The sequence below is a fragment of the Megalobrama amblycephala genome, linkage group LG2 (genome assembly GCF_018812025.1).
Source record: "Megalobrama amblycephala isolate DHTTF-2021 linkage group LG2, ASM1881202v1, whole genome shotgun sequence".
Lineage (NCBI taxonomy): Eukaryota > Metazoa > Chordata > Actinopteri > Cypriniformes > Xenocyprididae > Megalobrama > Megalobrama amblycephala.
The window spans coordinates 55,934,211-55,946,456 of record NC_063045.1 but is presented as its reverse complement, the minus strand read 5'-3'; the positions used below and the strand labels follow the sequence as shown (position 1 = coordinate 55,946,456).

At 34.3% G+C, this 12,246-nt stretch overlaps 2 protein-coding genes across 3 annotated transcripts in view; both read left to right on the top strand.

The window, feature by feature from the left end:
- Positions 1-1,500, top strand: part of stambpa (STAM binding protein a) — a 6,414-nt gene extending 4,914 nt beyond the window's left edge. The window contains exon 10 of the mRNA XM_048181051.1: positions 1,161-1,500. Coding sequence (XP_048037008.1) covers positions 1,161-1,217 — 57 coding nt within the window. The 3' untranslated portion in view covers positions 1,218-1,500. The remainder of the gene's footprint in view (positions 1-1,160) is intronic.
- A 3,114-nt stretch (positions 1,501-4,614) lies between these two features.
- On the top strand, positions 4,615-11,585 carry ess2 (ess-2 splicing factor homolog). Of its 2 annotated transcripts, XM_048181050.1 has the most exons (11): positions 4,615-4,656; positions 5,060-5,189; positions 5,518-5,686; positions 5,806-5,895; positions 7,015-7,184; positions 7,274-7,391; positions 7,656-7,786; positions 7,898-8,000; positions 9,776-9,885; positions 10,042-10,157; positions 10,944-11,585. In XM_048181050.1, the coding sequence occupies exons 2-11, from the start codon at positions 5,064-5,066 to the stop codon at positions 11,224-11,226; spliced, it is 1,416 nt and encodes a 471-aa protein (XP_048037007.1). In that variant the 5' UTR covers positions 4,615-4,656; positions 5,060-5,063; the 3' UTR covers positions 11,227-11,585. The 2 variants fall into 2 exon arrangements, with proteins under 2 accessions (XP_048037007.1, XP_048037006.1); XM_048181049.1 differs by lacking the exon at positions 4,615-4,656 and having other exon boundaries at positions 4,767-5,189.
- The last annotated feature ends 661 nt before the right edge of the window (positions 11,586-12,246 follow it).

The window sequence follows — 12,246 nt, the reverse complement described above, 5'->3', positions numbered from 1 at the left end:
TTTTAAAAAATAAAACATCTAAATAAATAATACAGCAATAATATAGTGAGTAGAAAAAAACAATAATGTAACATAATACAAACCAAAATATTTTTCAAATACTGTTTTATGCATATTTATAATATTAATTTTCTCTGTAAAAATTTGGTCTTAATATAAGAAACTATATAGCTGCCTTTTAAATTTTAGGATGGAGGGCCATTGCACCAGTTATTGTTAACTAAAACTATTAAAAAACCTTTCTGTTAATTGAAATAAAGCTGAAGTTTATTAGTTGAAAAACTTAAACTAAACGAAAATTAGAAATGTTGCCTTGGAAATAAACTGAAATAAGTTTAAGTTGAAGCGCTAAAATTATTACATGGAATTTAATAAAAACTAACTAAAACTGAAATAAATGTATTAATTAATGAATAATAATAATGAATTATATTTTAATATTTTAGCAATTTTAAAAAAAAAAAACTAATAATGACTAAAACTAAATTACGAAATTTCAAACTAAAATTAATAAGAAAATAAAAACTAAAGTAGCACTGCCTTGCACCAGGATGACTATACTTGGGGGTCCATGCATAGACTAAAAAAAGATGGACGATGCGTCACCACTTCCTTCCACTGTTGAAATATGACGCCAAAATATCCCAGAAATGGTTGTTACCGATTTATGTCATTTTGGAGCCTAAGTCTGTGAAGTAGCCACAGTACCAAGGTCCCGCCCTTCCTCAATCACAAGCACAGCTGTCAATCATGACGTTACACATTTTTTACAGAATCAGATAACTAACTAATATCAACCTTATTGGAAAAACGAACACTTGAACATACATCAATGTGAGAAGAACAACCTAAAATGACAGAAACAAATTTTTGGAAAAAAAATATTTAAAGTGTAATTGGATTTTTTTAGTCCCATTCGATTACATGGAGAGGGCGGGGTTTATGACCTATACTGCAGCCAGCCACCAGGGGGCGATTGAAATGTTTTGGCTTCACTTTTCAGGACCTATGTGGTACATTTGGGCCCATGCCATCTAAAAGATTGGAAACCTCTAAATGTTTAACTTCACTACTTAATTCAGTTTTTTACGATGTACTGTGTCCTTGAGCTATACTGTATGCGCACCATATAGAAGGTTTTGTGTCTGTCTTGTGTTCAGGCGAGTCAACACGTCACCATCACAGACGGAAGTGTGACCGTGCTGGATTTGCGGTGATGTCATTGCTGCTGCTTCGAAATATGTGCCTTTGCTCTTGACCTCACAGCGACAGACCAAGGAGCTTCTAATGGGTCAAAAAAGTCCAGCGCCGATCATTGCTACACTTGGCCTCTATTATCGTGTCTTAGCAGTCTGTATTTATTGGGTTAATTCTGAAAAATAATATCCAAATGTGACCAATAAAAGCTTACATTTGAGGTGTGTCATTTTTAGAACCAGCAGCATCAAACGAATTTGCATAAATAAAGGTAAGATCTCAAGAAAGCATAACAGAAAAATAGAAATGCATGGCTTCTGTGAGCTTCCATTTATTTAAAAACGAATAATTCTGTTTGATGTTGTAGAAATTACACACTTCACCTAAAAGCAAACGTTATGGTATTCACTGCAAAAAAGATTTTCCAGTACAAATATCTAAACATTCTTAAATCAAGAAACATTTACTTGAGTAACAAAATTAAGTGTTGTTTTCTGAAAAATGTATCAAAATTAATTGAGTTTATGCTTGTGTGTGCATATATATATATATATATATATATATATATATATATATATATATATATATATATATATATATATATATATATATATATATATATATATATATATATATATATATGTATGTATATGTATGTATGTATGTAAATGTATATATATATATATATATATTTTTTTTTTTTTTAAGTATAAACTCACTTAATTTTGATACATTTTTCAGAAAACAACACTTAATATCTAAAGTTATTTTCCTTTTCAAATAAAAGTATCTTGATTTATGAATTACTGTATGTTTGTGAAGGAAAACCAGACAAAAATACCAAGTAATAAACTCATTTTTTGCAGTGATGTCCATTTTGTAGCTTTTTAAAAGACTAAAGGCTTATTGATATGGCTCATGTGCAGGATCACTTATGCCATTCACTTAATAGTGTACTACTGTTATATTTGATTTAAATATGCCGTTGTTTTAGCTCTGCCTCTGTTCATACTGGAAATGTTTCAGATCTTTATGTTGATTAAAAGATCCTCATATGCTGTCGCAACCAGTTTCAGACACACTGACTTCTGTATTTACCTTAACATGTGACAATGAATCAGCTGATTCTTGAAGTCTGACTGTGATTTTGACTTATGCTACTTTAATGTTTCAGACTGTTAACATGATGGCAGATGATCATAGGGAGCAAAAACATATTCGTTTTCATGTTCTTTCAGCCAAAATATTCTCTGTTGCATTCCATATCATTTTGCTGTTAGACTTGAATGCTTATTTTGTATGTGATTTCCTGTAGTCACGAGGTTCATCTGAAGGTACTGAAGCTTTGTATCTTTTATTAATACATAGTTAAATGCAAATATACCTTCACTTGAAATATCTATTTAGGCAAGACACTACAGGGAAAACTTTCCAGTTTTATTTCTGTCTATATTCTGAATGTTTTTAACATAGCATTTGCTTGATTTTCTTATGCTTTTTTATTATTTATTCTGGCTGTTGACAGTATTTTCTGATTTATGAAGGTATAAAAATAGATATCCTAACTCCCCTCTGTAAAAGCCAGATTTCTGTCCTGGAAATGTATGCAGATATGTGCATATTTAATTATACAATGGCTCGTTTGCATATTTAAACATAACATTTCAGAAACACGTTGTTTTAATGTACTGTGATTAATCAACTATGATGATATCTATTAGTTAAAATATTTACCCTTTCACGTCACCTGTGGTGTTTTGCCTTAAGTTATATTAAAGGCTTTGAAAACTAACTTTCTTTTTATTGCACTTATGGATTGAAAATAAACTATATGTTTATTGCTTAACAACGTTCACTGTGGAGATGTGTTTACGTGTACTGGAAATGTAAAAGGGGTTACTAGTTTTAAATATGGATATTTTTCTAACAAAACCACATTATTTCACTTCAGAAGGTCTTTAATAACGCCCTGAAGCTGTTTGGATTATTTTTATGATGGATGGATGCATTTTTTGGGCTTCAAAATCTCGACCCCCATTCACTATCATTATAAAGCTTGGAAGAGACAGGATATTTTTTAATATATCTCCGATTGTGTTCATCTGAAAGAAGATAGTCATATACACCTAGGATGGCTTGAGGGTGAGTAAATAATGGGATAATTTTCATTTTTGGCTTAACTATCCCTTTAAGCTACTTGGCATTGTATACTACATCGCGTAACGCTTTTTGGATGTACGTCAAATGCGTATGGCTGTCGCGCCGGAAGCTCGTTATTTTACTTTAGAAAGTTTTAAATAAGGATACTTGTCTTACACAAATGCATCGATTCACTTCAGAAGGTCTTTATTAACCCCTTGGAGTCATATGAATTCATTTTTTTATGGATTGGTGCATTTTTTGTCTTCAAAATTTGGGCAACCATTATAAACCTTGGAGGACTAAGGATAGGCCTATTTTTAAATATATCTCTGATTGTGTTCATCTGAAAGAAGACCTAGGATGGTTTGAGGGTGAGTAAATCATGGAATTATTTTCATTTTTCGGTGAACTAACCCTTTAAAAGGATAGTTCACCCAAAAATGAAAAATTGATGTTTATCTACCCCCAGAGCATCCAAGATGTAGGTGACGGAAGTGATGTTTCGCACTTATTGACGTTCTACGCGCGAGACATCACTTCCAGCATTAGAGCGCGTTTTCAGACCTCACTAACCAGATGCTCAAGGCAGTTGGATATAGTGGTGCTTTAGGTATAAAAAATGATATAAATACTGTTCGGTTTCTTGCACAAACCGATCGTTTCGTGTCTTAGGACATCAATGTGGTCGTCACGAGCCATAGGGTTTCATTTGGATTTGTCTGTGTATGTGTTTTTTTTACTCTTATAGATGGAGTTCCCATTGCCATGCATTATACGACTGACAGACTGCAACAGTTGGAGTTAAAAATCATAATTTGTGTTCTACTGAAGAAACAAAGTCACCTACATCTTGGATGCCCTGGGGGTAAGCAGATAAACATAAAATTTTCATTTTTGCGCCAAAAAAACAAAAACAAAATAACGACTTATTTAGTGATGGCCGATTTCAAAACACTGTTTCAGGAAGCTCATGAAATCACGTGACTTTGGCGCTCCGAACAGATGATTCGACACGCTGATTCATGATGCTCCGAAGCTTCCTGAAGCAGTGTTTTGTAATCGGCCATCACTATATAAGTCGTTATTTTGTTTTTTTGGCGCACCAAAAATATTCTCGTCGCTTTATAATATTAATATTGAACCACTGTACTCACATGAACCGATTTAAATATGTTTTTAGTACATTAATGGTTCTTGAGAGAGGAAATGTTATTGCTCCCTATGCATGCCTCACGGAGCCATCGGATTTCAACTAAAATATCTTAATTTGTGTTCCGAAGATTAACAAATGTCTTACGGGTGTGGAAGGGCATGATGGTAAGTAATAAATTACAGAATTTTCATTTTTGGGTGAACTAACCTTTTAAGTATATCAAAGTTCATGCAAATGCGGTCTCTAGTGAATAGGTGGCGATAGAGAGTCACTCTGGTTCATTGTTCAGTGGAAATAATGCGATGAAGAAGACACTGTTCCTGCGTGCGATGTGACGACGTTCAGTTGTTATTAAATGGATTTTCGTTCTTATTCTTGATTAAGTGATTGCAATCACTAAGATTTTGCGCGAACTATCGTTATAATAGGCGAAATCCGTTTTAAAGACATCCCAAATGGCTTTAAATTAGATAGAAAAAGAATACTTAGTAGAGGCTAACGTAAACAACGTCTTACGCAATTGGGCTTTAACGCACTGTAAAATAACAGTTTCACCTTTTAAAATAGAAATATGGAAGAGTCCAAAGAGAAAGCTTTGAGTCTGAAGTCTGGTGTTACAACAGTCGCTGTCAGGAATCCTGTGGAAGAGATTAAGAGACCGAAGAGGAAGATTCTCGATGAAGATCAATATATTGAGGCAAGACAATGTTATATATACTGTCATTATATACAACGTTCATAGTATTATACTTAACCATTCACTAATTCATTAAATTATACAGTTTTTATGTCAATGTGAAGCTTGGTTTTGAAATGTGCTCTTTGAACAGTTTTAGATCAGTTTTTTATTATTGAAAAGGACAGTGATCATCAACACCACACAGTTTACACAAAATACCAAACCTCCAACAACAGCAGATTGAGTTCCCATGTGTCGCCTGTAAACAACACACTTATATATCTGCATAGATTTTTCTGTCTTCATTTGCTAATGACACGTATATCTGTCACAATTTCTCCTGAAGAGTTTGGAGAAGATCATCCAGAGGGACTTTTTCCCAGATGTCTCCAAACTTCAAGCGCAGAAGGATTATCTGGAGGCGGAGGAGAATGGAGATCTGGAGCGGATGAGAGAAATAGCCATAAAATACGGGTCTGCAATGGCTAAATACACCCCACGCACCTATGTGCCCCGTGAGTGACTTTCCTTACTGTGTGTGCATGGTTGATTATGGATCATGGTTGATTGCACATCATCGATTACCTGCTGACACATTTGAAAACCTTTTTCAAATCTTTTTGTTCCCAATTAGAAGTGACGCCTTCAACATTTGAGACCCCAGATGGCCGAAATGCATCTCCCTCGTCCACACGGAGCAAACACAGAGCAGCGAAAGAGGATGGTAAGTGACTGCAGCAGAATTTTTGAAGACCTTAAAGGGTTAGTACACCCAAAAATTAAAATTCTGTCATCATTTACTCACCCTTAAGTTGTTCCAAACCTGTATGAATGTCTTCTGTTGAACACAAAAGAAGATATTTTGAACAGTTGACAGCAGCATAGCAAGGTGCAAAATAAAGTCAATGGGGTCATCAGCTGTTTGGTTTCCCACATTCTTCATAACATCATATTCTGTGTTCAGCAGCAGAAAGAAATTCATACAGGTTTTGAACAACATGAAGGTGAGTAAATGATGACAGAATTTTCATTTTTTGGGTGAACTATCCCTTTAAAACAACATTTTAAGTAATAGATATCACCATACTTCCACAGTTGATTAGTCACAGTGCATTAAAACAATTGCTAAGTTTTCTTGTTTAAATATGCAAACGTGGCATTATCAAATATTCGCACATTTACATACGCTTCCATAACAGACATCTGAAAATTGGAGAAAGCCTGGTTCAAATTTGTTCTTTCATTTTGTTGATATATTAAAGGGAATTTGGATATGTCTTTTTATCAGTCCATAATTCAGAAAATACTGTCAACAGCCAGAAACGAATACATTTTCACCATGTTTTTAGGATATAGGGGTGTAACGATACCCTCATGTCAAAATTCGACACATATCACGATACTGAACTCATGATACAATATTATTGTGATACTCTAAGTCATATGACAAAAGGTTTACAAAAAATTAACTGTTGATTAAAATGTTAAACTTGGTATTACATTGGGACTTTGTTCTGGTAACCCAATGCACAGGACAATGGTGACACCAGAATAAAAATATTCATGATTCTAACACTGAAACACAGATTTATATTAGATGAATATGTTTGCACTCTGTCACTGTCTAAATAGATTTAAAATAATGTAGGCCACTTTTTACTGGTAACATAAATTTGTGGGTCCTCCTGATAGCCCATCTCAAAATTGACAAAAACAATAGTTTCTCTGTTTTTCTTGAACGAAATCTGATCATAAATGGTCACAGAAGATGCCTAGTGAGATGGTAATTGGTAATTTAAAGCCAAATGAGACATGCTTACAGGTGTTCTATGTTATGTTTCAGGAAAAGATGGTGAAAAAGCAGGGGAAAAGGACCTTCCGTCCCTGGACCGCTTTCTGGCTAAAAACACGAGTGAGGACAACGAATCCTTTGAGCAGATAATGGAGCTTGCGGAGGACAAGAATAAGTTGAGGCATGCGTGGCTCTATGAGGCAGAGAATGAGTTCAGAGAGGTACGACATCTTCTGCATTTCATTGAGTTTTGTGTTGGTGAGTTTTGTGTCTCGAATTCTGATGATGATTATTGTTCTGTTGTTTGAAGAGGCACGAGCAGAACCTTGCTCTACCATCCTCAGAGAAGCAGGCGCTTGAGTGCACCAAGGCAGGATTGGAAACATGGCAGTACAAGGCCAAAAATGCTCTCATGTACTATCCTGAAGGTAAAGTTTCCCATTGAGGAGTCCTATTAGTGTATCGTTGCATTTTATGAACTAACAGGATTATTTGATGAATAGAAAGTTCAAAAGAGCAGCGTTTTATTTGGAATAGATATCTTTTGTACCATTACAAATGGTCTTTACTGTGGTTTACTTGCTGTATAAAAAAATATTTAGTTCAAAATAATCAAAAATTAATAAATATATAAGTTAATAGGCAAAGAGCCATTACAGTAAAATGCATGTATTTCTTTTGTTCCCCAAAAGGTGAAAGAGACGACACGCTGTTCAAGAAACCACGGGAGGTCCTGTACAAGAACACACGGTTTGATATCGACCCCTTCTCTAAAGCCCTGAACAAATCCCAAATCCAGCAAGCTGCTGCACTCAATGCACAGGTAACACTGACTTCTGCATCTCATTGGTCAGCTTCAGGTCATAAAACTCTTTCACAAAAAATGACTAAACTAATTGCGTTTTTCTCTTCTCTGCCTTTCTTGTCTGTCTAGTTTAAACAAGGCAAGGTTGGTCCGGATGGCAAAGATCTCCTGGCTCATGAATCCCCCAAAGTAAATGGTTACGGATTTGAGGGAGAACCGTCCCCTGCTCCTGGTGAGTTAAGAGAGAGGACCACTATTTTTATCTGTTAATTGATTGATATAAGCTGATCAATAAAAAATATTTTTAGTTTTTTAAAGAAATTCATAATCTATTACTAGGGTTGTCAAACTCTCTCATTTGTGTTTGTTTGAGCACTTGCTGAGCATCAAGTTTCTATTTACAGTGTGTTTTTCAAAGCATTGAGGATTGTATCCAATCACAATCATATCTGTTGAGCGCGTGAACGCAGTGGCCAATCAGAGGTGCTAGTCAGTAAGTTAGTCAGAATCTGCTTAACACCGCTGACAACACACAAGGTTTTGTTTTGCTCGCGAATGCTTTCATTATAACAAACAAAGTGTAAACACAATGTAAATAAGAGAATCATTGCACAATTAAGGCATCTTTTTTTATAACAGGAGTTTTCACAAGAATTCAGTGAACTTGCACTTTAGAGATTGACAGCCTTAGTGATTATAAAGGGAGGCTTTAGTTTTTGGTGCGGCCAGCTACACTGGAAAGTTTCTGGATTGACAACCTTAAATGCACGATTGAATCAGAAACTGTGATGAATGACAGTTTTTGCGAAATTTTACCGGTATTGGTACCGACTACTGAAATTTAGGTAACGTGACAACCCTACCTATTACTATAATTATTATAGAATTTAATTAAAATAATAATTATATATATATATATATATATATATATATATATATATATATATATATATATATATATATATACACACTACCGTTCAAAAGTTTGGAGTCGGTAACATTTTTAATGTTTTATAAAGACGTTTCATCTGCTCACCAAGATTGCATTTATTTAATTAAAAATACAGTAAAAACAGTAATATTGTGAAATATTATTACAATTTAAAATAACTGTTTTCTATTGGAATATAATATAAAATGTAATTTATTTCTGTGTTGGAAAAGCTGAATTTTCAGCATCATTACTCCAGTCTTCAGTGTCACATGATCCTTCAGAAATCATTTTAATATGATGATTTGCTGCTCAAGAAACATTTATTATTATTATCAATGTTAAAAACAGTTGTGTACTTTTTTTTCAGGATTCCTTGATGAATAGAAAGTTCAAAAGAACAGCATTTATCTGAAATACAAAGCTTTTGTAACATTATACACTACCGTTCAAAAGTTTGGGGGCAGTAATAATTTTTATTTTTATTTTTTTGAGAAGAATTTAAAGAAATTGATATTTTTTTTCAGCAAGGATGCATTAAATCAATCAAAAGTGACAGTAAAGACGTTTAAAATGTAACAACAGATTATATTTCAAATAAACGCTGTTCATTTGAACTTTCTATTCATGAAAGAATCCTGAAAAAAAAAAATATTGTACACAAATATTTTGTACATCTGTGCACAATAAATGTTTCTTGAGCAGCAAATCAGCATATTAAAATGATTTCTTAAGGATCATGTGACACTGAAGACTGGAATAATAATTAAAATTCAGCTTTGCCAACACAAGAATAAATTACATTTTCAAATATTTTCAAATAGAAAACAGTTATTTTAAATTGTAATAATATTTCACAATATTACTGTTTTTACTGTATTTTTAATTAAATAAATGCAGCCTATTTATAAAACATTAAAAATGTTACCGATCCCAAACTTTTGAACGGTAGTGTATATAATATATATATAATAAAAGTATTTTAAAAAATGAAGTAAAAATGAAACGGAAGAGTTTTTGAACTCTTATACACAAGTACACGTCATGTTTTTCTGAATGGCTTGTTTGTTCTTAAGGTGTTGCAGAGTCTCCTCTGATGACGTGGGGTGAGATCGAAAGCACCCCGTTTCGTCTGGACGGCTCAGAAACACCCCTTGTGGAGAGAAGTCACGGCCCATCCTTCAAGGTCCAGTTCAGTTTTCATGCACTTGTGTACTGTAGATAAACACAATATTTCAGTTTTATTGATCCACAATTTAAAAAAAAAAAAAAATCCTTACAATGTATTGTCCAACATTTTTAATAAAATAATAAATTCTTATTTGTATGAATGTTTTTTTAGATTCCAGAGCCTGGGAGAAGAGAGCGTTTGGGACTGAAAATGGCCAATGAGGCTGCAGCAAAAAACAGAGCTAAGAAACAGGAGGCGCTGCGGAAAGTCACTGAAAACCTCGCAAGGTGAAGAGAAAATATTGAGGCATACAGACTGAGACTGTAAAAAATGTTTATATTTTGCCTTTTTTCTACTTTAATCAGCATTTTTTTTATTGCAAATTATCAGTATAACAATTTGAGTGAAAAGATGAATGAAAAATTAACAAGAATTTTCACATGTATTTGTTCGTCCCATTTTCTTTAATGACCGCAACACTCAGCCTCAAAATATAGTCATATTTTAATATCTTAGATATTTTGTATCATTTCAGTCTTTCATTTTCTTTATTTTATTTTCAAAATCCCAAAGCTTTATTTTAACATTTCAAGATTCCAGATTTTTATCATGGTTTTTGAAACCCACTGTATTTTTGCTCTAAAATACTGTTCAGACAGACATTCCCCCATTATGCTTTTTTTCAGATATTACCTTTAATGCAGTGTGTAATATAGCTGTTTCTGAATGTAAAAGGTTTGCAAAGTTTCAAAGTTTCGCAATTCTGACTTTATAACTCACAATTGTGAGTTTATAACACGCAATATTGTGAAAAAGTCCCAAACGAAAGTACTAATTCTAAACTGCTGAAACAAGTCGTCAGTAATTCCAGTTTTACTTCTTGCATGAACCTACGTAGGTTTGTAACAAAGTTGCATAATGCCAATTGGCTATGGTCTTCATTGGCTGCACACAAACAACATCTACTTTGCCCCACCCTCACACACTGTATTTGTAGCTGAGGCATGGAAGAGTTTGGTTCGTGTTGTTGACATGTTTTTTTCTAATCATTTGTACACATTGCTCTTTTACAGCCTCACTCCGAAGGGACTGAGCCCCGCAGCGCTGTCTCCCGCCCTTCAGCGTCTAGTAAACAGATCGTCCAGTAAATACACAGATAAAGCCCTGAGGGCGAGCTACACCCCATCACCTGCGCACAGAAGCCTCGGCTCGAAGACTCCTCTCGGAGGCCTGGCCACTCCCTCCAGCACACCGACACCCGGGAAAGCCATAACACCGGCCACCCAGGACCCGGCCTCCATTACAGACAACCTCCTACAGCTGCCCAAACGGAGGAAAGCCGCAGATTACTTCTGAAACTAAAGACTGAAACATGGGCAGGGTCAAATATTTATTCTTTTTTTTTAATTACTTATGTTTTAAAAAACTGTGAATCTGAATTAATCATCAGCATTTCAGATTTTCATTTTTTGGACTTCTAAAAAAATGTCTGCAACTTAAAACATGTACAGTTTGTAAGATTTTTGTTTTATATTTTTAATTTAGCTAGCATATGTTTTCGGCATCATCCACATCAAGTGATTCATGTGTAAATCGGACTTTCATTTGATCCACTAGTACTCCAGAACTTTACTACTCTTGATTTGTTTTGAACAAAGTTGATTGAGTGCTCCTGAATTTCAAGATTTCAGGGGCACAATAAAGAGTTCTACAGATTTGTGTGTCTTTGTATCGTTTCACCGTCTATATTTTACATGATCCATTTGTTGAATCCATCTTTAGGTTGGAGGCTGGACTCATACAGTTTATATCCAGACAAACACCCTTTATGAAGTTACTCTCTGTGATTGCAGTATTTGACAAGGAAGGAAATCATGTGTTTTTGTACATATCCTTTCACAGTAAACAATGCTAGCAAAGCAACATTTTATTAGCAGAAGCTCCTGATTTATAAGGAAACAGCCAGTGTTGCTTAGATCAGACTGATGACACAAATAATGCCTGGAGGAAACACTCCAAATATGGCATTAAAGACATGCAAATGAGCCTCATTAAGTCTGGACTCACCTGTTCTATGATGTCCAGACACTCTCCTTATTCTCAAACAGTTTTTGACTGCATTATACCTCAGTGTTTGACAGACGAGATAAAGATGTCTTTTTGTAGATATCCTTTCACAAAAATCAAGACTGAAGAACTATCCAGATGCAGATCTGAACCAGAGGAACGGTAACGTGAAGAGAGACACTCACAAAATCCTCTCTGTGGAAATCAAAATAGACATTAAAGCAGAAGAAATCTATGAAGCATTTAAAGCAGGTAATGTGATATTATGATATTATGTTTTCAGTAATTTTATACATTGCATTGTGCCAT

Bases quoted from the DNA above. Each gene is read 5' to 3' on its own strand.
- ess2 (XM_048181050.1), top strand. From the start codon at position 5,064: ATGGAAGAGTCCAAAGAGAAAGCTTTGAGTCTGAAGTCTGGTGTTACA. The intron at 5,190-5,517 runs GCAAGACAATGT...TTTCTCCTGAAG, and splicing joins ATGAAGATCAATATATTGAG to AGTTTGGAGAAGATCATCCA. The intron at 7,185-7,273 runs GTACGACATCTT...TGTTGTTTGAAG, and splicing joins CAGAGAATGAGTTCAGAGAG to AGGCACGAGCAGAACCTTGC.